Genomic DNA, 24,838 nt, shown 5'->3' with positions numbered 1-24,838 from the left:
TATTGTCATCCTTCCCCAGCTTTCTGTAAAAGGTTACAACGACAAGCAACATATCTTGTTAAAAAAGATCATTGAGAAAATGGCTACATTCGAGGTAGATGAGAAAAGATTTGAAATCATTAAAGAAGCGGTGAGTTTTGTTTATTACTTTGTGGGGGAAGGATGTGCTGTTTATATGATCCGTTTAGATTTTTTCCTTCTAGCGCAAACCCTACAAAACAATTATTTCTTATACTAAATATGAATATTGATATTTCTATATAGTAAAACCATTTAATTTTCATACTGATAAATCAAGATATTGTATTCCTCAGTCAGTTCTATATATTGATCTCTATACAAAGAAGAGACAAATAAATTCTTGACAACTTATAACATGCAACACCTTGGATTATGAATATATTGACTCCTATGCGTGCTTCATGATGCCTAGCTGGTATTGGGGGCTTTATAAACTTTTTATATTGCCCTATTGTTGCAGAGCTTTGTCTTCTTACTGACTGAGAGAAAAAAACTTTACTTAAAGGGACATAAAACCCAAAAATGTTCTTTCATGATTTAGACAGAGCATGTGATTTTAAACAATTTCCCAAATTACTTCTATTACATAATTTACTTAGCATACCTAGGTAGGCTCAGAAGCAGCAATGCATTACTGGGAGCTAGCTGCTGATTGGTGACTGCACATAATTGTGTCTTGTCATTGTTTCACCCGATGTGTTCAGCTAGCACTCAGTAGTGCACTGATGCTACTTTCAACAAAGGATGCCAAGAGAATGAAGCTAATTTGATAATGGAAATAAATTGGAAAATTGTTTAAAATCGCATGCTCTATCTGTATAATGAAAGAACAAAATGTGGGTTTCATGTCCCATTATCTTAGTAAGTACTAATGTACAAAAAAATATTCATCTTCTCCCATACATTTTTTTTTAAAGGGGTTGCTGCATACACTTTTCAGGGACAGGGGAAATTAATCAATATGCTCCAACAATAATAATGTTAATATAACACGTGCTAAATATATCTATCTATATATCTATAAGCATTTACCCTCTCTTGTCACCCCTCTTCAGATCCCCATATTTATTGTAGTCATTTTGTTTTCTTAATTTTTTCCCGATTTTTAGATTGGTTTTTATTCTACAATATGTTCTTTTTCTTTGCAGTACATGAGGTCACTCAATAACTTCCGAGCTGAACAACCTCACCAACATGCAATGTATTACCTCCGCCTGTTAATGACTGAAGTGGCTTGGACAAAAGATGAGTTACGGGAATCTCTAGAGGGTGAGTCCTACGGAAGATAGGGTTAACATATTACACAATCGAGAGGGCCATTTTATATACGCCATAAATCTGCATAAAATGTTTTATAAGCACCTAAAACTATCATTCTGTTGGTTTTGTAGAGTTTTACTAGGGATAGCTTCTTAGGTGCTTGGGTATTTTTTATTTTCTTATGTCCTTTGCTGTGGCCAGTTATGAGCAAATAAAAAATGTAGCGCACTGCAGGCTTAGGTAAACTATAGAGAATTGCAGTATTCAGTGGTGTCTGTATGCTGAGAGGGTGTTAACGAGCTATTCCTTAAAACAGAAATATAACAAACAATTGTATTTTGTCAGTTCTTGGTTAATAATCAAATGTTAACATCTTTATAGGTCACTTAATCAGTAAATTGTAGTGTGACTGCTGTTTACTTTGTTTTTAAAAGATTACTTTGTACAGTTTTGATATTTAAAAGTTTAGATGTCTTGGTACCAGCTCCAGGGTTCTTAATTGGTTTTGATGAGCATATCTTAATATAAGAAATCAAACTGATTTGTGGAGGGACTTTATTCCTTTTGCTGAACCGTTGAAGGCATGGAAATGCCAGGCTGTGCCAATTGCTGGACAGCTCCAACATATAAACTAATTACTTACCTCTTAGAGGAAACCTGAATTTTATAGCAGAATTCACCACAGCACCTTTTAGGGAGTGGATAAACAAAGGACTTATTTACATGCATCAATTTTTAGAGGAAGGAGATTTTAAAAACTCACATGGTCTACCTAGCAACCATCATTTTGCATACTTGCAAGCAAAAACATTAAATATCCACCCTAATTGTTAATGGCCATATTTCCAGTCGTTCATACTTGCTAACAAGATTGGTTACACTTTTTGCACATGGGTTATACTCTATTTTTTCTATCTATAAAATGTTATGAGAGTATAGATCGAAAAAATGTAGCTGGCGTGGCATCTAAATGGTCCACCATCGTAGGAGATGTGGAGATACTATTGAGCAGAGTGCTGGATCAGACAATACTAAACAATCTGGACTTAGTCAGGAGAGCAACATTATCTCAAGACCTAAAAGACTCTCATCTAAAACTCTTACATAACTCTTATATAACTCCTATATAACACCAAGGATGTATAAAAAATTGGTGCCTCAATGATGTAAACAGTCGTACCCTTCCATTTTACATATGCTCTAGCAATGCCCATACTAAATATTGGAGTATGATCGTTTGTGGTTATCCGTAAAATGCAACATTGAGTTTTCCTTAGACAGTCAGTTGTGTTCTTGAGTCTGCCTACAGGGAGTCAGGAGACATGTAAGACTTCTTGGTACAGTTTTATTGATTGCAAGAAAGTTGATTTTTAAATCTGGTTACCAGCAAAACCTCCTAAAATACAACTGTTTAAGAAAACACAACAACTCCCATTCAAATTACATGACACTACAGGAGATACTTGTTCTAGAACTTCTTCTTTTATGAGGCAATGGTAATGTTTCCTTCGGATATTGCCCTCTAACCTCCTAATACACTTCCTATCACCACTACAAAGACACAGATTACCTTCTCCAAGCTCCAATTATAGGTGACTGGACTGTAGACTCTCTGACTAGAAGATGAAGACCATTTTAAAAAGCTATTTAAAAAAAAATCAAAAGGATACTCCGGAAGGGAAGGTAATGATAGGATTCAGTGATGATAGACTGATGTTCCTTTAAACAAAGATAATACTTTGTCACAACTCTTTTCTTTTATTTATGCTGCTCTTCGAAGAATTGTTTAAAGTTTGCATTTTTCTTTTATAGTTTAATTTTGTTAGAAATTTCATGTACAAACACTTGCTGACAATAATTATCTTTTATATGACACATATGCTACCGTTCGGACGAACTGATAAGAGCTGTTTTATATTTCTTTCTTTGTCAGTTATAACCTATGTTATTTTATGTATTCTGTATTTGTCAGCATTGATAAATAAAGAATATAAAAAAAAAAGAAAAAAAAGAAATTAAACTGGGTCACACAATTCGCAAAATTGGGTACAGTTATCAGTAACATATGTTTGTGAAAGCACAACCTGATTAATTAAATATTTTAATTAGTTTATTTAGCCTGTGGTATCCCCACCCATCCTGAAAGTTTTTGGCCTCAAGGCTAAGCTGTGTTATCACAGCCAGCAGAAGAAATTACACTCCCAGTGGGTTGTAGAAGAGATAAGGTAATAAAATGTTAAAGGGAAAGTCAAGTCCAAAATAAACTTCCATGATTTAAATTGGGCATGTAATTTTAAACAACTTTCCCATTTACTTTTATCTCCAATTTTGTTTTGTTCTTTTGATATTCTTAGTTGAAAGCTAAACCTAGGAGGTTCATATTCTAATTTCTTAGACCTTGACGGCCACCTCTAATGTGAATGGTTTTTTACCACTAGAGGGAGTTAGTTCATGTTTTTCATATAGATAACATTGAGCACACGCATGTGAAGTTACCAAGGAGTGAGCACTGATTGGCTAAAATGCAAGTCTGTCAAAAGAACTGAAATAAGCGGCAGTCTGCAGAGGCTTAGATACAAGGTAATCACAGAGGTAAAAAGTATATTAATATAACAGTGCTGGGGCATGGGTAATAATGGGATTATCTATCTTTTTAAACAACAAAAATTCTGGTGTTGACTGTCCCTTTCATTTTCCATTGTTCTCTCCAAGTATTGGTGATTGGTTTATAGAGAGATATTAGATAAAGAAGCAAGTATATTTACACAATGTGATTATACCTACAAGCTCAGCCCGTTTTTATTAGGTTGTGGCTTCAAAACACAAAATCGGCTAATTCATATAAACAAATAAGCCTTAAAAAAAGCAAATCTCATACATCTTACATAAAAAGTGATTGGAAGCGCATTAAGGGAAAAACAGTTTTCTCTTGTAAGATGTGTCGAGTCCACGGATTCATCCATACTTATGGGATATTCTCCTTCCCTACAGGAAGTGGCAGAGAGAGCACCCACAGCAGAGCTGTCCATATAGCTCCTCCCTTAGCTCCACCCCCAGTCATTCTCTCTGCCTGCTTAACTGCTAGGAAGGGCAAAGGGAGTGTGGTGACAAAAATGTTAGTTTTTATTTTCTCAAGCAAAAGTTTGTTATTTTAAATGGTACCGGTGTGTACTATTTACTCTCTGGCAGAAAAGAATGCCTTCTGTTGTAGCTTAGGGGTTAGCATGCCAGCTTTAGACTTGCAAGGTTGCAAGTTGAAATCCTTGCTTGGGTGCTCTTTCTTTATGCTGCAGGTACTTTTTCCAAATTTGATACTTTTGCTTCTTCAGAGGCTATTTTTGGGAGAAAGGTTCTACAAGCAGTGGTGCCTTCCGTTTAAGGTACCTGTCTTGCCCCTTCCTTCATCCGTGTCCTAAAGCTTTGGTATTGGTATCCCATAAGTATGGATGAATCCGTGGACTCGATACATCTTACAAGAGAAAACAGAATTTATGCTTACCTGATACATTTCTTTCTCTTGTGATGTATCGATTCCACGGCCCGCCCTGTCTATTTAAAAAACTTCAGTCACCACTGCACCCTATAGTTTCTCCTTTTTTCTTCCTAGCCTTCGGTCGAATGACTGGGGGGTGGAGCTAAGGGAGGAGCTATATGGACAGCTCTGCTATGGGTACTCTCTCTGACACTTCCTGTAGGGAAGGAGAATATCCCATAAGTATGGATGAATCCGTGGACTCGATACATCACAAGAGAAAGAAATTTATCAGGTAAGCATAAATTCTGTTTTCTCCAACATAGGTGTGTCCGGTCCACGGCGTCATCCTTACTTGTGGGATATTCTCTTCCCCAACAGGAAATGGCAAAGAGCCCAGCAAAGCTGGTCACATGATCCCTCCTAGGCTCCGCCTACCCCAGTCATTCTCTTTGCCGTTGTACAGGCAACATCTCCACGGAGATGGCTTAGAGTTTTTTAGTGTTTAACTGTAGTTTTTATTATTCAATCAAGAGTTTGTTATTTTAAAATAGTGCTGGTATGTACTATTTACTCAGAAACAGAAAAGAGATGAAGATTTCTGTTTGTATGAGGAAAATGATTTTAGCACCGTAACTAAAATCCATGGCTGTTCCACACAGGACTGTTGAGAGCAATTAACTTCAGTTGGGGGAACAGTGTGCAGTCTCTTGCTGCTTGAGGTATGACACATTCTAACAAGACGATGTAATGCTGGAAGCTGTCATTTTTCCCTATGGGATCCGGTAAGCCATGTTTATTACGATGGTAAATAAGGGCTTCACAAGGGCTTATTAAGATTGTAGACTTTTCTGGGCTAAATCGATTCAGTTTTAAAACATATTTAGCCTTGAGGAATCATTTTATCTGGGTATATTGATATTATAATATCGGCAGGCACTGTATTAGACACCTTATTTCTCTGGGGCTTTCCCAAAGCATAAGCAGAGCCTCATTTTCGCGCCGGTGTGGCGCACTTGTTTTTGAGAGGCATGGCATGCAGTCGCATGTGAGAGGAGCTCTGATACTTAGAAAAGACTTTCTGAAGGCGTCATTTGGTATCGTATTCCCCTTTGGGTTTGGTTGGGTCTCAGCAAAGCAGATACCAGGGACTGTAAAGGGGTTAAAGTGTTAAAACGGCTCCGGTTCCGTTATTTTAAGGGTTAAAGCTTCCAAATTTGGTGTGCAATACTTTTAAGGCTTTAAGACACTGTGGTGAAAATTTGGTGAATTTTGTACAATTCCTTCATGTTTTTTCGCAATTGCAGTAATAAAGTGTGTTCAGTTTAAAATTTAAAGTGACAGTAACGGTTTTATTTTAAAACGTTTTTTGTACTTTATTATCAAGTTTATGCCTGTTTAACATGTCTGAACTACCAGATAGACTGTGTTCTGAATGTGGGGAAGCCAGAATTCCTGTTCATTTAAATAAATGTGATTTATGTGATAATGACAATGATGCCCAAGATGATTCCTCAAGTGAGGGGAGTAAGCATGGTACTGCATCATTCCCTCCTTCGTCTACACGAGTCTTGCCCACTCAGGAGGCCCCTAGTACATCTAGCGCGCCAATACTCCTTACTATGCAACAATTAACGGCTGTAATGGATAATTCTGTCAAAAACATTTTAGCCAAAATGAACCCTTGTCAGCGTAAGCGTGGCTGCTCTGTTTTAGTTACTGAAGAGCATGACGACGCTGATATTAATATCTCTGAAGGGCCCCTAACCCAATCTGAGGGGGCCAGGGAGGTTTTGTCTGAGGGAGAAATTACTGATTCAGGGAACATTTCTCAACAGGCTGAACCTGATGTAATTGCATTTAAATTTAAGTTGGAACATCTCCGCATTCTGCTTAAGGAGGTATTATCCACTCTGGATGATTGTGAAAAGTTGGTCATCCCAGAGAAACTATGTAAAATGGACAAGTTCCTAGAGGTGCCGGAGCTCCCAGAAGCTTTTCCTATACCCAAGCGGGTGGCGGACATTGTTAATAAAGAATGGGAAAGGCCCGGTATTCCTTTCGTCCCTCCCCCCATATTTAAAAAATTGTTTCCTATGGTCGACCCCAGAAAGGACTTATGGCAGACAGTCCCCAAGGTCGAGGGAGCGGTTTCTACTTTAAACAAACGCACCACTATACCCATAGAGGATAGTTGTGCTTTCAAAGATCCTATGGATAAAAAATTAGAAGGTTTGCTTAAAAAGATGTTTGTTCAGCAGGGTTACCTTCTGCAACCAATTTCATGCATTGTCCCTGTCACTACAGCCGCATGTTTCTGGTTTGATGAGCTGATAAAGGCGCTCGATAGTGATTCTCCTCCTTATGAGGAGATTATGGACAGAATCAATGCTCTCAAATTGGCTAATTCTTTCACCCTAGACGCCACTTTGCAATTGGCTAGGTTAGCGGCTAAGAATTCTGGGTTTGCTATTGTGGCGCGCAGAGCGCTTTGGTTGAAATCTTGGTCGGCTGATGCGTCTTCCAAGAACAAGCTACTAAACATTCCTTTCAAGGGGAAAACGCTGTTTGGCCCTGACTTGAAAGAGATTATCTCGGATATCACTGGGGGTAAGGGCCACGCCCTTCCTCAGGATCGGCCTTTCAAGGCGAAAAATAGACCTAATTTTCGTCCCTTTCGTAAAAACGGACCAGCCCAAAGTGCTACGTCCTCTAAGCAAGAGGGTAATACTTCTCAAGCCAAGCCAGCTTGGAGACCAATGCAAGGCTGGAACAAGGGAAAGCAGGCCAAGAAGCCTGCCACTGCTACCAAGACAGCATGAAATATTGGCCCCCGATCCGGGACCGGATCTGGTGGGGGGCAGACTCTCTCTCTTCGCTCAGGCTTGGGCAAGAGATGTTCTGGATCCTTGGGCGCTAGAAATAGTCTCCCAGGGTTATCTTCTGGAATTCAAGGGACTTCCCCCAAGGGGGAGGTTCCACAGGTCTCAGTTGTCTTCAGATCACATAAAAAGACAGGCGTTCTTACATTGTGTAGAAGACCTGTTAAAAATGGGAGTGATTCATCCTGTTCCACTAAGAGAACAAGGGATGGGGTTCTACTCCAATCTGTTCATAGTTCCCAAAAAAGAGGGAACGTTCAGACCAATCTTAGATCTCAAGATCTTAAACAAGTTTCTCAAGGTTCCATCTTTCAAGATGGAAACCATTCGAACTATTCTTCCTTCCATCCAGGAGGGTCAATTCATGACCACGGTGGATTTAAAGGATGCGTATCTACATATTCCTATCCACAAGGAACATCATCGGTTCCTAAGGTTTGCATTCCTGGACAAACATTACCAGTTCGTGGCGCTTCCTTTCGGATTAGCCACTGCTCCAAGGATTTTCACAAAGGTACTAGGGTCCCTTCTAGCGGTGCTAAGACCAAGGGGCATTGCAGTAGTACCTTACCTGGACGACATTCTGATTCAAGCGTCGTCCCTTCCTCAAGCAAAGGCTCACACGGACATTGTCCTGGCCTTTCTCAGATCTCACGGCTGGAAAGTGAACGTGGAAAAGAGTTCTCTATCCCCGTCAACAAGGGTTCCCTTCTTGGGAACAATTATAGACTCCTTAGAAATGAGGATCTTTCTAACAGAGGCCAGAAAAACAAAACTTCTAGACTCTTGTCGGATACTTCATTCCGTTCCTCTTCCTTCCATAGCTCAGTGCATGGAAGTGATCGGGTTGATGGTAGCGGCGATGGACATAGTTCCTTTTGCGCGCATTCATCTAAGACCATTACAACTGTGCATGCTCAGTCAGTGGAATGGGGACTATACAGACTTGTCTCCGAAGATACAAGTAAATCAGAGGACCAGAGACTCACTCCGTTGGTGGCTGTCCCTGGACAATCTGTCTCAAGGGATGACGTTCCGCAGACCAGAGTGGGTCATTGTCACGACCGACGCCAGTCTGATGGGCTGGGGCGCGGTCTGGGGATCCCTGAAAGCTCAGGGTCTTTGGTCTCGGGAAGAATCTCTTCTACCGATAAATATTCTGGAACTGAGAGCGATATTCAATGCTCTCAAGGCCTGGCCTCGGCTAGCGAGGACCAAGTTCATACGGTTTCAATCAGACAACATGACAACTGTTGCGTACATCAACCATCAGGGGGGAACAAGGAGTTCCCTAGCGATGGAAGAAGTGACCAAAATCATTCTATGGGCGGAGTCTCACTCCTGCCACCTGTCTGCTATCCACATCCCAGGAGTGGAAAATTGGGAAGCGGATTTTCTGAGTCGTCAGACATTGCATCCGGGGGAGTGGGAACTCCATCCGGAAATCTTTGCCCAAGTCACTCACCTGTGGGGCATTCCAGACATGGATCTGATGGCCTCTCGTCAGAACTTCAAAGTTCCTTGCTACGGGGCCAGATCCAGGGATCCCAAGGCGGCTCTAGTGGATGCACTAGTAGCACCTTGGACCTTCAAACTAGCTTATGTGTTCCCGCCATTTCCTCTCATCCCCAGGCTGGTAGCCAGGATCAATCAGGAGAGGGCGTCGGTGATCTTGATAGCTCCTGCGTGGCCACGCAGGACTTGGTATGCAGATCTGGTGAATATGTCATCGGCTCCACCTTGGAAGCTACCTTTGAGACGAGACCTTCTTGTTCAGGGTCCGTTCGAACATCCGAATCTGGTTTCACTCCAGCTGACTGCTTGGAGATTGAACGCTTGATTTTATCGAAGCGAGGATTCTCAGATTCTGTTATCGATACTCTTGTTCAGGCCAGAAAGCCTGTAACTAGAAAGATTTACCACAAAATTTGGAAAAAATATATCTGTTGGTGTGAATCTAAAGGATTCCCGTGGGACAAGGTTAAGATTCCTAGGATTCTATCCTTCCTTCAAGAAGGATTGGAAAAAGGATTATCTGCAAGTTCCCTGAAGGGACAGATTTCTGCCTTGTCGGTATTACTTCACGAAAAGCTGGCAGCTGTGCCAGATGTTCAAGCCTTTGTTCAGGCTCTGGTTAGAATCAAGCCTGTTTACAAACCTTTGACTCCTCCTTGGAGTCTCAATTTAGTTCTTTCAGTTCTTCAGGGGGTTCCGTTTGAACCCTTACATTCCGTTGATATTAAGTTATTATCTTGGAAAGTTTTGTTTTTAGTTGCGATTTCTTCTGCTAGAAGAGTCTCAGAATTATCTGCTCTGCAGTGTTCTCCTCCTTATCTGGTGTTCCATGCAGATAAGGTGGTTTTACGTACTAAACCTGGTTTTCTTCCAAAAGTTGTTTCTAACAAAAACATTAACCAGGAGATTATCGTGCCTTCTCTGTGTCCAAAACCAGTTTCAAAGAAGGAACGTTTGTTGCACAATTTGGATGTTGTTCGCGCTCTAAAATTCTATTTAGATGCTACAAAGGATTTTAGACAAACATCTTCCTTGTTTGTTGTTTATTCAGGTAAAAGGAGAGGTCAAAAAGCAACTTCTACCTCTCTCTCTTTTTGGATTAAAAGCATCATCAGATTGGCTTACGAGACTGCCGGACGGCAGCCTCCCGAAAGAATCACAGCTCATTCCACTAGGGCTGTGGCTTCCACATGGGCCTTCAAGAACGAGGCTTCTGTTGATCAGATATGTAGGGCAGCGACTTGGTCTTCACTGCACACTTTTACCAAATTTTACAAGTTTGATACTTTTGCTTCTTCTGAGGCTATTTTTGGGAGAAAGGTTTTGCAAGCCGTGGTGCCTTCCATTTAGGTGACCTGATTTGCTCCCTCCCTTCATCCGTGTCCTAAAGCTTTGGTATTGGTTCCCACAAGTAAGGATGACGCCGTGGACCGGACACACCTATGTTGGAGAAAACAGAATTTATGTTTACCTGATAAATTTCTTTCTCCAACGGTGTGTCCGGTCCACGGCCCGCCCTGGTTTTTTAATCAGGTCTGATAATTTATTTTCTTTAACTACAGTCACCACGGTACCATATGGTTTCTCCTATGCAAATATTCCTCCTTAACGTCGGTCGAATGACTGGGGTAGGCGGAGCCTAGGAGGGATCATGTGACCAGCTTTGCTGGGCTCTTTGCCATTTCCTGTTGGGGAAGAGAATATCCCACAAGTAAGGATGACGCCGTGGACCGGACACACCGTTGGAGAAAGAAATTTATCAGGTAAACATAAATTCTGTTTTATTGCAAGGCAACTATACACGAGAAAATCAATAAATTGATATGCCCAGCTGTTTATAATTCTGTTAAAGTAAAGATTAAGGTTAATCCTTCAACAAACGGGAAAGTCCCATGTAAATTTTAATGAAATTTGGCAGTCGCAACATCCATTATAGTGGACTTGAAAAAAACATGGTAAAGACATCACTTGGCTTACATTTTTCTTTTTAGTGTTATTTTTGGATAACAGGGGGATATTTGCCTATTCGATGATTTTTTTTCCACTCAGTCAAAATAATTCAGGATTGAAAGGGTTAAACAAAGTTCCAGTTTGATTAATTCTCTTGGTAGCCTTTTTTATAAAGCATATCTAGGTAGGTTCAGTAGCAGCAATATACTACTGGGATCTAGCTACTGATTAGTGGGTATATGTAAATGCCTGTTGTCATTGGATCACCCAATGTGTTCAGCTAGCTCCCAGTAGTGCAGTGCTGTTTTTGTGTTTCACTTCCCTTTAATTAGGTTGTGTGTATTAATACTGGTCGTGCAATGGGCTGAAGTGATTCCTTGTGATAGAGTATAATGGTTGTATAGAAAGAAGTTTTAGCATCAGATAATGTAAGGTGATCATTCCACTAGAGGTCACTAGTCGGGTCTCATCTTGTTTAGTTTGTACTCTTCTGGAGACCATATTTCTAGAAGGATATTAAAGGGATATGAAACCCCAAACATTTTGTTTGTGATTTAGACTTTATAAAAGTTTCCAATTTACGTCTATTATCAAATGTGTTTTGTTCCCATGGTATTGTTTGTTAAAGAGATACGTAGGTAAGTGTCTGGAGCACTATATTGCAGGAGATACTGCTGCCAACTAGTGCTCTTGCAAATGGATAACCTTCTTGCAAAACTGCTACCATTGTGCTCCGGTCCTTTGCACAATCATGAGCTTACGTCCCTGCTTTTCAGCAAAAGATAGCGAAAAACAAAAGAATTTGATTATAAATGCAAATTGGAAAGCTATTTTTAAATGCATGCTCTGTCTGATTAATGAGAGATAGATTGGGGGTTTCCCACCCCTTTAATAAGGGCTACTAAAATGGTACATGATTTTAAAATTAAAACGTACAAGCAAACAAATGAATCTTCCATATAGAGGATATAAGAGAGGTGCTATGTAAAACATTCAGGTATATAAAGGATTGTACAAAAACAAAACACTGACATTGTAAGCTTTATTTCTAAAAAGATCAATTCAAGGACATGGGATTATGATCTCAAGTTTGTGGGTACCATGATCATGGGGGTAATTTGTGTATGCAGATGATTGTAATTGTGTGTTTGTGCATATAGCTCATATGAAAGCTTTGCCTTAATCTCTATGCTATGGGTATAGACTTAAGCCGTTCGATTAGCTTTGTGTTACCCTGATAGAGAGAAAATAAGATTTTTATTTACCGATTGTTCTCTGATGTTTTTGTTCTCTTTTGGCAGTGTCCTGCTTCATTTCCTTGACATGTATGTAGTAGGCATGTGCATTTATAGGTTTAAAATGTATCAGAATGCGGGGGAAAAGGCGGCTACTCACCGGGTTAGGTTCTTTTCTGAACCAGATTTCTTCTTTTAGACACACACTAAGATTTGGACTTGCACAGTGTTTTGTGCTTTCACAAGAAGAAATCCGGTTCCAAAAAGAGCCAAACGGCGCGAGTGGCCACCTTGTGCATTTGGGGTCATCCGAAACCTCCGAATGCACATGCCTAGTATGTAGATTCTTCCTGGACATAATTTATCAACTTGTTCTACATCTTGACGGTATAATTGAACTGATGTTTAAGAGGTAGATATGGTCGTAGGACGTTCTGTTGAGTTTGTTTCTATTTGTTTAATCTAAGCTTTTATTTACCATCACTGGCATTTTTTTTTGTTAGAACGTTTGACTACTGCAAAGTGGTAAGTTAACTGAAAATATATTGGTTATACAACCAAAGGAATTGCTTTTCTCTTTAACTGTAGTATTTTAATATTGGAAAATGTAATAATGTCAACAGAAATAATAGAAATAGTTATTACCATGTAAAGAGTGCGATGCAATATTTATTATATATGTTAAAAACAATCACAAATGTACATTTGCTGCTAATGCAAGCCCAGCCTGTTGTCTGTATTTTTTATTATTAATCCTTTTTTTATATATTCATTTTTGTTTCTATTTTCTGTGTAAGGATTATTTAAAAAAAAAAATGCAATGAGTTCATTTTATCCTCACAGTTCTGAGTAACATTGCCATAGCAACATATTATCACCAGACAACTCACGTGCAAGCTAAAATGTTCCTTGTATTGATGGAATCTGACTAATATGTGAGCTGTAATTTTTGTCCCCAAGGTTTTTTGCTGAGGTGTTTTACGAATGTTGCAGGCGTATAATATGTGAAGTAAATAAAAATTAGTCTGATTCTAGTTTTAAAAATTAAAATGTGCACAGCATAATAGGGGAAAGAGGAAATGTGTCTTAAATTAAGTCTGACTGCTTTATACTGTTCACCTTACTAGAGCCTGTAGATGAAAACTTGAAATTAAAGGGACAGTCTACACCAGAATATTTATTGTTTTAAGGATAGATAATCCCTTTTTCTCCAACATAGGTGTGTCCGGTCCACGGCGTCATCCTTACTTGTGGGATATTCTCTTCCCCAACAGGAAATGGCAAAGAGCCCAGCAAAGCTGGTCACATGATCCCTCCTAGGCTCCGCCTACCCCAGTCATTCTCTTTGCCGTTGTACAGGCAACATCTCCACGGAGATGGCTTAGAGTTTTTTAGTGTTTAACTGTAGTTTTTATTATTCAATCAAGAGTTTGTTATTTTAAAATAGTGCTGGTATGTACTATTTACTCAGAAACAGAAAAGAGATGAAGATTTCTGTTTGTATGAGGAAAATGATTTTAGCAACCGTTACTAAAATCCATGGCTGTTCCACACAGGACTGTTGAGAGGAATTAACTTCAGTTGGGGGAACAGTGAGCAGTCTCTTGCTGCTTGAGGTATGACACATTCTAACAAGACGATGTAATGCTGGAAGCTGTCATTTTCCCTATGGGATCCGGTAAGCCATGTTTATTAAGATAGTAAATAAGGGCTTCACAAGGGCTTATTAAGACTGTAGACTTTTTCTGGGCTAAATCGATTCATTATTAACACATATTTAGCCTTGAGGAATCATTTAATCTGGGTATTTTGATAAGATTATATCGGCAGGCACTGTTTTAGGCACCTTATTCTTTAGGGGCTTTCCCAAATCATAGGCAGAGCCTCATTTTCGCGCCGGTGTTGCGCACTTGTTTTTGAGAGGCATGACATGCAGTCGCATGTGTGAGGAGCTCTGATACATAGAAAAGACTTTCTGAAGGCGTCATTTGGTATCGTATTCCCCTTTGGGCTTGGTTGGGTCTCAGCAAAGCAGATACCAGGGACTGTAAAGGGGTTAAAGTTAAAAACGGCTCCGGTTCCGTTATTTTAAGGGTTAAAGCTTCCAAATTTGGTGTGCAATACTTTTAAGGCTTTAAGACACTGTGGTGAAATTTTGGTGAATTTTGAACAATTCCTTCATATTTTTTCGCAATTGCAGTAATAAAGTGTGTTCAGTTTAAAATTTAAAGTGACAGTAACGGTTTTATTTTAAAACGTTTTTTGTACTTTGTTATCAAGTTTATGCCTGTTTAACATGTCTGAACTACCAGATAGACTGTGTTCTGAATGTGGGGAAGCCAGAGTTCCTTCTCATTTAAATAAATGTGATTTATGTGACAATGACAATGATGCCCAAGATGATTCCTCAAGTGAGGGGAGTAAGCATGGTTCTGCATCATTCCCTCCTTCGTCTACACGAGTCTTGCCCACTCAGGAGGCCCCTAGTACATCTAGCGCGCCAATTCTCCTTACTATGCAACAATTAACGGCTGTAATGGATAATTCTGTCAAAAACATTTTAGCCAAAATGCACACTTATCAGCGTAAGCGCGACTGCTCTGTTTTAGATACTGAAGAGCATGACGACGCTGATAATAATGGTTCTGAAGGGCCCCTAAACCAGTCTGATGGGGCCAGGGAGGTTTTGTCTGAGGGAGAAATTACTGATTCAGGGAACATTTCTCAACAAGCTGAACCTGATGTGATTACGTTTAAGTTTAAGTTGGAACATCTCCGCATTCTGCTTAAGGAGGTATTATCCACTCTGGATGATTGTGACAAGTTGGTCATCCCAGAGAAACTATGTAAAATGGACAAGTTCCTAGAGGTCCCGGGGCTCCCAGAAGCTTTTCCTATACCCAAGCGGGTGGCGGACATTGTAAATAAAGAATGGGAAAGGCCCGGTATTCCTTTCGTCCCTCCCCCCATATTTAAAAAATTGTTTCCTATGGTCGACCCCAGAAAGGACTTATGGCAGACAGTCCCCAAGGTCGAGGGAGCGGTTTCCACTTTAAACAAACGCACCACTATACCCATAGAAGATAGTTGTGCTTTCAAAGATCCTATGGATAAAAAATTAGAAGGTTTACTTAAAAAGATGTTTGTTCAGCAGGGTTACCTTCTACAACCAATTTCTTGCATTGTCCCTGTCGCTACAGCCGCGTGTTTCTGGTTCGATGAGCTGGTAAAGGCGGTCGATAGTGATTCTCCTCCTTATGAGGAGATTATGGACAGAATCAATGCTCTCAAATTGGCTAATTCTTTCACCCTAGACGCCACTTTGCAATTGGCTAGGTTAGCGGCTAAAAATTCTGGGTTTGCTATTGTGGCGCGCAGAGCGCTTTGGTTGAAATCTTGGTCAGCTGATGCGTCTTCCAAGAACAAGCTACTTAACATTCCTTTCAAGGGGAAAACGCTGTTTGGCCCTGACTTGAAAGAGATTATCTCTGATATCACTGGGGGTAAGGGCCACGCCCTTCCTCAGGATCGGCCTTTCAAGGCCAAAAATAAACCTAATTTTCGTCCCTTTCGTAGAAACGGACCAGCCCAAAGTGCTACGTCCTCTAAGCAAGAGGGTAATACTTCTCAAGCCAAGCCAGCTTGGAGACCAATGCAAGGCTGGAACAAGGGAAAGCAGGCCAAAAAACCTGCCACTGCTACCAAGACAGCATGAAATGTTGGCCCCCGATCCGGGACCGGATCTGGTGGGGGGCAGACTCTCTCTCTTCGCTCAGGCTTGGGCAAGAGATGTTCTGGATCCTTGGGCACTAGAAATAGTCTCCCAAGGTTATCTTCTGGAATTCAAGGGGCTTCCCCCAGGGGGAGGTTCCACAGGTCTCAGTTGTCTTCAGACCACATAAAAAGACAGGCATTCTTACGTTGTGTAGAAGACCTGTTAAAAATGGGAGTGATTCATCCTGTTCCATTAGGAGAACAAGGGATGGGGTTCTACTCCAATCTGTTCATAGTTCCCAAAAAAGAGGGAACGTTCAGACCAATCCTAGATCTCAAGATCTTAAACAAGTTTCTCAAGGTTCCATCGTTCAAAATGGAAACCATTCGAACAATTCTTCCTTCCATCCAGGAAGGTCAATTCATGACCACGGTGGATTTAAAGGATGCGTATCTACATATTCCTATCCACAAGGAACATCATCGGTTCCTAAGGTTCGCATTCCTGGACAAGCATTACCAGTTCGTGGCGCTTCCTTTCGGATTAGCCACTGCTCCAAGGATTTTCACAAAGGTACTAGGGTCCCTTCTAGCTGTGCTAAGACCAAGGGGCATTGCTGTAGTACCTTACTTGGACGACATTCTGATTCAAGCGTCGTCCCTTCCTCAAGCAAAGGCTCACACGGACATCGTCCTGGCCTTTCTCAGATCTCACGGATGGAAAGTGAACGTGGAAAAGAGTTCTCTATCTCCGTCAACAAGGGTTCCCTTCTTGGGAACAATAATAGACTCTTTAGAAATGAGGATTTTTCTGACAGAGGCCAGAAAAACAAAACTTCTAGACTCTTGTCGGATACTTCATTCCGTTCCTCTTCCTTCCATAGCGCAGTGCATGGAAGTGATAGGTTTGATGGTAGCGGCAATGGACATAGTTCCTTTTGCGCGCATTCATCTAAGACCATTACAACTGTGCATGCTCAGTCAGTGGAATGGGGACTATACAAACTTGTCTCCGAGGATACAAGTAAATCAGAGGACCAGAGACTCACTCCGTTGGTGGCTGTCCCTGGACAACCTGTCACAAGGGATGACCTTCCGCAGACCAGAGTGGGTCATTGTCACGACCGACGCCAGTCTGATGGGCTGGGGCGCGGTCTGGGGATCCCTGAAAGCTCAGGGTCTTTGGTCTCGGGAAGAATCTCTTCTACCGATAAATATTCTGGAACTGAGAGCGATATTCAATGCTCTCAAGGCTTGGCCTCAGCTAGCGAGGGCCAAGTTCATACGGTTTCAATCGGACAACATGACAACTGTTGCGTACATCAACCATCAGGGGGGAACAAGGAGTTCCCTGGCGATGGAAGAAGTGACCAAAATCATTCTATGGGCGGAGTCTCACTCCTGCCACCTGTCTGCTATCCACATCCCAGGAGTGGAAAATTGGGAAGCGGATTTTCTGAGTCGTCAGACATTGCATCCGGGGGAGTGGGAACTCCATCCGGAAATCTTTGCCCAAGTCACTCAACTGTGGGGCATTCCAGACATGGATCTGATGGCCTCTTGTCAGAACTTCAAAGTTCCTTGCTACGGGTCCAGATCCAGGGATCCCAAGGCGGCTCTAGTGGATGCACTAGTAGCACCTTGGACCTTCAAACTAGCTTATGTATTCCCGCCGTTTCCTCTCATCCCCAGGCTGGTAGCCAGGATCAATCAGGAAAGGGCGTCGGTGATCTTGATAGCTCCTGCGTGGCCACGCAGGACTTGGTATGCTGATCTGGTGAATATGTCATCGGCTCCACCATGGAAGCTACCTTTGAGACGAGACCTTCTTGTTCAAGGTCCGTTCGAACATCCGAATCTGGTCTCACTCCAGCTGACTGCCTGGAGATTGAACGCTTGATCTTATCGAAGCGAGGGTTCTCAGATTCTGTTATCGATACTCTTGTTCAGGCCAGAAAGCCTGTAACTAGAAAGATTTACCACAAAATTTGGAAAAAATATATCTGTTGGTGTGAATCTAAAGGATTCCCTTGGGACAAGGTTAAGATTCCTAAGATTCTATCCTTCCTTCAAGAAGGATTGGAAAAAGGATTATCTGCAAGTTCCCTGAAGGGACAGATTTCTGCCTTGTCTGTGTTACTTCACAAAAAGCTGGCAGCTGTGCCAGATGTTCAAGCCTTTGTTCAGGCTCTGGTTAGAATCAAGCCTGTTTACAAACCTTTGACTCCTCCTTGGAGTCTCAACTTAGTTCTTTCAGTTCTTCAGGGGGTTCCGTTTGAACCCTTACATTCCGTTGATATTAAGTTATTATCTTGGAAAGTTTTGTTTTTGGTTGCAATTTCTTCTGCTAGAAGAGTTTCAGAATTATCTGCTCTGCAGTGTTCTCCTCCTTATCTGGTGTTCCATGCAGATAAGGTGGTTTTACGTACTAAACCTGGTTTTCTTCCAAAAGTTGTTTCTAACAAAAACATTAACCAGGAGATTATCGTACCTTCTCTGTGTCCGAAACCAGTTTCGAAGAAGGAACGTTTGTTGCACAATTTGGATGTTGTTCGCGCTCTAAAATTCTATTTAGATGCTACTAAAGATTTTAGACAAACATCTTCCTTGTTTGTTGTTTATTCCGGTAAAAGGAGAGGTCAAAAAGCAACTTCTACCTCTCTCTCTTTTTGGATTAAAAGCATCATCAGATTGGCTTACGAGACTGCCGGACGGCAGCCTCCCGAAAGAATCACAGCTCATTCCACTAGGGCTGTGGCTTCCACATGGGCCTTCAAGAACGAGGCTTCTGTTGATCAGATATGTAGGGCAGCGACTTGGTCTTCACTGCACACTTTTACCAAATTTTACAAGTTTGATACTTTTGCTTCTTCTGAGGCTATTTTTGGGAGAAAGGTTTTGCAAGCCGTGGTGCCTTCCATCTAGGTGACCTGATTTGCTCCCTCCCATCATCCGTGTCCTAAAGCTTTGGTATTGGTTCCCACAAGTAAGGATGACGCCGTGGACCGGACACACCTATGTTGGAGAAAACAGAATTTATGTTTACCTGATAAATTACTTTCTCCAACGGTGTGTCCGGTCCACGGCCCGCCCTGGTTTTTTAATCAGGTCTGATAATTTATTTTCTTTAACTACAGTCACCACGGTATCATATGGTTTCTCCTATGCAAATATTCCTCCTTAACGTCGGTCGAATGACTGGGGTAGGCGGAGCCTAGGAGGGATCATGTGACCAGCTTTGCTGGGCTCTTTGCCATTTCCTGTTGGGGAAGAGAATATCCCACAAGTAAGGATGACGCCGTGGACCGGACACACCGTTGGAGAAAGTAATTTATCAGGTAAACATAAATTCTGTTATTACCCATTCCCTAGTTTTGCATAACCAACACAGTTATATTAATACACTTTTTACCTCTGTAATTACCTTTTTTCTAAGCCTCTGCAAACTACTCCTTATTTCAGTTCTTTTGACAGAATTGCATTTTAGCCAATCAGTGTGGGCTCCTAGGAACTCCACGTGCTTGAGCACAGTTATCTATATGAAACACGTGAACTAATGCCCTCTAGTGGTGAAAAACTGTCAAAATGTCCTGAGCTAAGATGCGGCCTTCAAGGGCTTCGAAATTAGCATATTAACCTCCTAGATTTAGCTTTCAACTAATACCAAGAGAACAAAGCAAAATTGGTGATAGATGTAAACTGGAAAATTGTTTAAAATTACAAGCCCTATCTGAATAATGAACGTTTGTTTTGGACTAGACTGTCCCTTTAAAGGGACACAAAACCCCCAAAAATGTATTTCTCTTGTAAGATGTATCGAGTCCACGGATCCAAGGATATTCTCCTTCCCTACAGGAAGTGGCAGAGAGAGCACCCACAGCAGAGCTGTCTATATAGCTCCCCCCTTAGCGCCACCCCCCAGTCATTCTCTCTGCCTGCTTAACTGCTAGGAAGGGCAAAGAGCTATGTGGTGACTATAATGTTAAGTTTTTTACTTCTCAAGCAAAAGTTTATTATTTTAAATGGTACTGGTGTGTACTATTTACTCTCTGGCAGAAAAGGGATGAAGATTTCTGCAAGGAGGATGATGATCTTAGCACTTTGTAACTAAGATCCACTGCTGTTCTCACAAGGCCTGAAGAGTACTGGAAAACTTCAGTTGGGAGAACAGTTTGCAGGCTAAGCTGCATATGATGTATTTTCAGTCTATATTTTTCTAGAGAGACTGTGTTAATTCTAGAAAAGGCTGGCAATATCCCCATGAGGGAAGGGTAAGCTGTATTCAGACATTTTAATAGGAATTTCAGCTTGCTTGAAGGGCTCATTAGTTACTGGTGACACTGTTAAGAAAAAACGTTTTGTTTATTGATGCCATTATAACGTTTTCTGAAGGGACTAAAGGGCTGGTGACACTGTTAGGAAAAAACGTTTTGTTTATTGATGCATTTATAACGTTTTTTGTCACATTTAACATTTAACTCACATGGTTAATTAAGAGACACTCTGGTGTTTCTCTGATAGGCCTCGAAACATTGAGTGAGGTGGGAGGGGCCTATTTTCATGCCTCAGTTGCGCAGTTTCCTTTCCTCTGAGACATATCACTGCTTCTCCTGAGTTTCCTGCTGTGTTTGAGGGCTGTTAAAGAAGTTTTTTTCCCCACAAATTGTTCTGAAGGGCAGGTAGGAGCCACAGCAGATCTGTGAAAGGTGCTGAAAGTCTTTTTTACTGGGTTTAAGGTTTTTTCAATCAAGAGATTGTTGTTCCTTCTCTGTGTCCTAATCCTTCATCAAAGAAGGAACGTCTGTTGCACAATCTTGATGTGGTTCGTGCTTTAAAGTTCTACTTACAAGCAACCAAAGATTTCCGTCAAACATCTTCATTGTTTGTTGTTTATTCTGGTAAGCGGAGAGGCCAAAAGGCTATGGCTACCTCTCTTTCCTTTTGGCTGAAAAGCATCATCTGTTTGGCCTATGAGACTGCTGGACAGAAGCCTCCTGAAAGAATTACTGCTCATTCTATTAGAGCTGTGGCTTCCACATGGGCTTTTAAAAATGAGGCTTCTGTTGAACAGATTTGTAAGGCGGCGACTTCGTCTTCACTTCATACTTTTTCCAAATTTTCCAAATTTGATACTTTTGCTTCTTCGGAGGCTATTTTTTGGAGAAAGGTTCTACAAGCAGTGGTGCCTTCCATTTAAGGTCCCTGTCTTGTCCCTCCCTTCATCTGTGTCCTAAAGCTTTGGTTTTGGTATCCCACAAGTAAGGATGAATCCGTGGACTCGATACATCTCACAAGAGAAAACATAATTTATGCTTACCTGATAAATTTATTTCTCTTGTGATGTATCGAGTCCACGGCCCGCCCTGTTTATTTAAGACATGCATATATATTTTTATTTTTAAACTTTTAGTCACCACTGCACCCTATGGTTTCTCCTTTTTCTTCCTAGCCTTCGGTCGAATGACTGGGGGTTGGAGCTAAGGGGGGAGCTATATAGACAGCTCTGCTGTGGTTGCTCTCTCTGCCACTTCCTGTAGGGAAGGAGAATATCCCACAAGTATGGATGAATCCGTGGACTCGATACATCACAAGAGAAATAAATTTATCAGGTAAGCATAAATTATGTTTTTATGATTCAGATAGAGAATACAATTTTAAACATCATTCTAATTTACTTCTATTATCTAATGTGCTTCATTCTTTAGACATCCTTTGGTGAAGAAATAGCAATGCACATGAGTGAACCAATCAGCAGCTACTGAGCCTATTTAGATATGCTATTCAACAAAGGATATCAAGGGAATGAAGCAAATTAGATAATAATAGTAAATTAGAAAGCTGTGTAAAATTGCATACTCGTTTTAAATCATGAAAGAAAAAATTTGTGTTTCATGTCCCTTTTAACACAATAAATACAGAAATTTCTATACCTTGGTTCATATATCAGGATAATGCACTTCCCCCTAGGGAATGAAGAAAACCATCCACCCTTTAAACTGCCTAAATGAGTGCTCCTTTTCCCCTCCTTCCCCTTCCTCTAATTTATGTCCAGCCAAAAGTAGATAGTCAAACAGGGAGGACAACTGTTGGGTATTCTCCAGAGATACACGCTAAGATATAGAAATATCTGTAATTTTAGTGTTTAAAATTAAGTTATATTGACTATCATCAGCCAATACTGCTGAAAGGACGCTGAGGAGCACCTAAACAAGAAATGGGTGGAAATAAAATAGACAATAAACAAATACTGCAAAAATACAAGTTTATTTAGTTGAAGACAAACATCCAGTCTTTAGTGAGAAGCAAAGGGTTGCGATGTCCTAGTTTAATGTGTACTAAGCCCATCAGGAACTGGTTTGCCATTTTATTTAAAGATTTTTGAATTTGCGAACTATCTAACTGGAAATAATGGATTTGGCTATAGCAAACCCTTTACATGACTCATAAGGATTGATAATCTGTTTGACCTTCAGCTGTTGAGTCCACTTGATGTAACTATGCAAACAGTGAATATCCATTTGGAACTATAAAGAAATATCTCCACTCCTGAAAGAACTTCTTAACAAGGGACTGTTGAGTTCATTTTGTTCTTGAGATAGTGGAGATTAAAAAAAGAAAAAGAAGAAGCTTAAAGGGACACTGAACCTAAAAAAAAATTTTCTTTCGTGATTCAGATAGAGCATGACATTTTAAGCAATTTTCTAATTTACTCCTATTATCACATTTTCTTCATTCTCTTGGTATCTTTATTTGAAACGCAAGAATGTAAGTTTATATGCCGGCCCATTTTTGGTGAACAACCTGTGTTGTTCTTGCTGATTGGTGGATACATTCATCCACCATTAAAAAAGTGCTGTCCAGAGTTCTGAACAAAAAAAATCTTAGATGCCCTCTTTTTCAAATAAAGATAGCAAGAGAACGAAGACAATTTTATAATAGGAGTAAATTAGAAAGTTGCTTAAAATTGCATGCTCTGAGTCACAAAAGAAAAAATTTGGGTTCAGTGTCCCTTTAAGGGTGTTGGCCCCTGCAGGAAGCCATTACTGAAATATTTACAATGACCTATTCCCAATGACCTAAAATTCAATGATCACTTTGAAAGTGTCATGCTCCATCATCCAGATGGAAATGGTGTCCCAAAGTTTGAAAAAAATTGAGGAGGTTGAGCTGTTATTGTAAAGTAGGATCTGAGGAGCCATAGAATCTGGGATATTTAATTGCTGCAACATTGAGAATTTAACACTACTAGCTTCATTTTGAGGATATGGATGTAGAATGGGATCTTAATGGAGAAGATCTTGAGGTATCTGAAGGAACCAGGTTTACTGATCACCAACTCCCTGAACAGCATGGATACCAGGGAAAGATTTTATATCATTGACTGCAGTTCTTTAGCTGTTTCAGTCAGTAGAATACCTAGACACAGGTGCCCTTATTCAGAGTGTGATGCCAAACGTACTTGCTTCCTACAAGCTCGATTGTTTCCCAGACTACTTTACAGAATTCAGAAAGAGAAGTTAAAGGTGATAGTATTTCTTTGGACCAGAAGACTTTAGTGTTTAAACTCTAGGAATGGTTTCTGTATTTCCTGGAGTTTTACATCCATCTGCAGTTGAATATTCCACACACAAAAAAGCACACAGACCATGCTTAAAGGGACATGAAACCCAATTTTTTTCTTTCATGACTCAGATATAGAATATAATTTAATGTCTGTAGCACTTGCTAATGGTGCTGCCATAGAGTACTGCAGACGTGCACACTCCTGAACTAACCTTCCTGCTTTTCAACAAAGGATAACAAGAAAACAAAGCTAAATTGATAATAGAAGTAATTTGGAAAGTTATTTAAAATTGCATGTTCTATTTGAATCATTAAAGAAAACATTTGAGTTTTGTGTCCCTTTAAAGCAAGGGAATCTTCAACCACTTCTGCATACTATAAAGTTTTGGACACTCTTCTTTCATAGGTGGCACAGTTTAGTGTACACCATGATCACTGCAATCTTGTTATCTTCCCCACTTTTTACATTAATGGGTATCTTCAAGGACTCAGCTAAAATAAACGGAAGGCTCATGATTCTGGTACTAGATGGTCTCAAGATCCTTTTGTTACACAATTTTTTTAAGGCCTTGACTTCTTGTTCTAGTTGTACTTTTGGCTTAATCTCTTAACTTCTTGAGACTGTTGGTGCCAATATATCTGTAAGACAAGTTTCTGAGTTGCAAGAACCATTTTTGCTTGAGCCCTCTCTGGCATACCACAAAGACAAGGTGGTCCTTCCTACAGTCTGAGTCTGTAACTAGAGTTATCTCAGCTTCCATTCCTCTCAGGATGTTGTATTAAAAGTATTCAATAAGTACTAGCAATTTGTAAAGGATGAATCTTATCTAGTTTTAGATATGAACCTCTGCCTGAAAAAGGACAAAATATGTCATGGTTAATAACCGACTCTTACATATCCCTTAAGGGTATTAAAGGGGGGATGTGTCTGCTAAGACCACAATTTCGAGCTGGATTGATCAATTTATCTCTGGTGACTTATCATCTCAACAAGGTTCCTGAAGGGCCTAGGGCTCACTTTACTGTTAGTCTGTACATCCTGGGTAGATGAGTTGGATATTACTCCATCTGTTATGTTATGCAATAGCCTGGAAGACCTCTCACACTTTCCTCACAAGTTTCATTTCCATTTCCATCAAGCAGCAGAAGCCTACCTTTTGGTTTTAAATAGTGTCTGCAATGTTGTGATTAACTTAATCTTGCAATATTTGTTTTTCTGTTGTCAT

The 24,838-nt window shown here is 40.5% G+C and overlaps 1 protein-coding gene across 1 annotated transcript in view; it reads left to right on the top strand.

Moving 5' to 3' along the window:
* The window catches only part of IDE (insulin degrading enzyme), a 352,051-nt gene that overhangs the window by 240,244 nt on the left and 86,969 nt on the right, over positions 1-24,838 (top strand). Inside the window, exons 13-14 of the mRNA XM_053692939.1 lie at positions 20-130; positions 1,170-1,290. Of these exons, the coding sequence (XP_053548914.1) occupies positions 20-130; positions 1,170-1,290 (232 nt within the window). The remainder of the gene's footprint in view (positions 1-19; positions 131-1,169; positions 1,291-24,838) is intronic.

This window comes from Bombina bombina, chromosome 9 (assembly GCF_027579735.1).
Source record: "Bombina bombina isolate aBomBom1 chromosome 9, aBomBom1.pri, whole genome shotgun sequence".
Classification (NCBI taxonomy): domain Eukaryota; kingdom Metazoa; phylum Chordata; class Amphibia; order Anura; family Bombinatoridae; genus Bombina; species Bombina bombina.
Note: the sequence above shows the minus strand (reverse complement) of the source record. Positions and strands in the feature narration are given on the sequence as shown.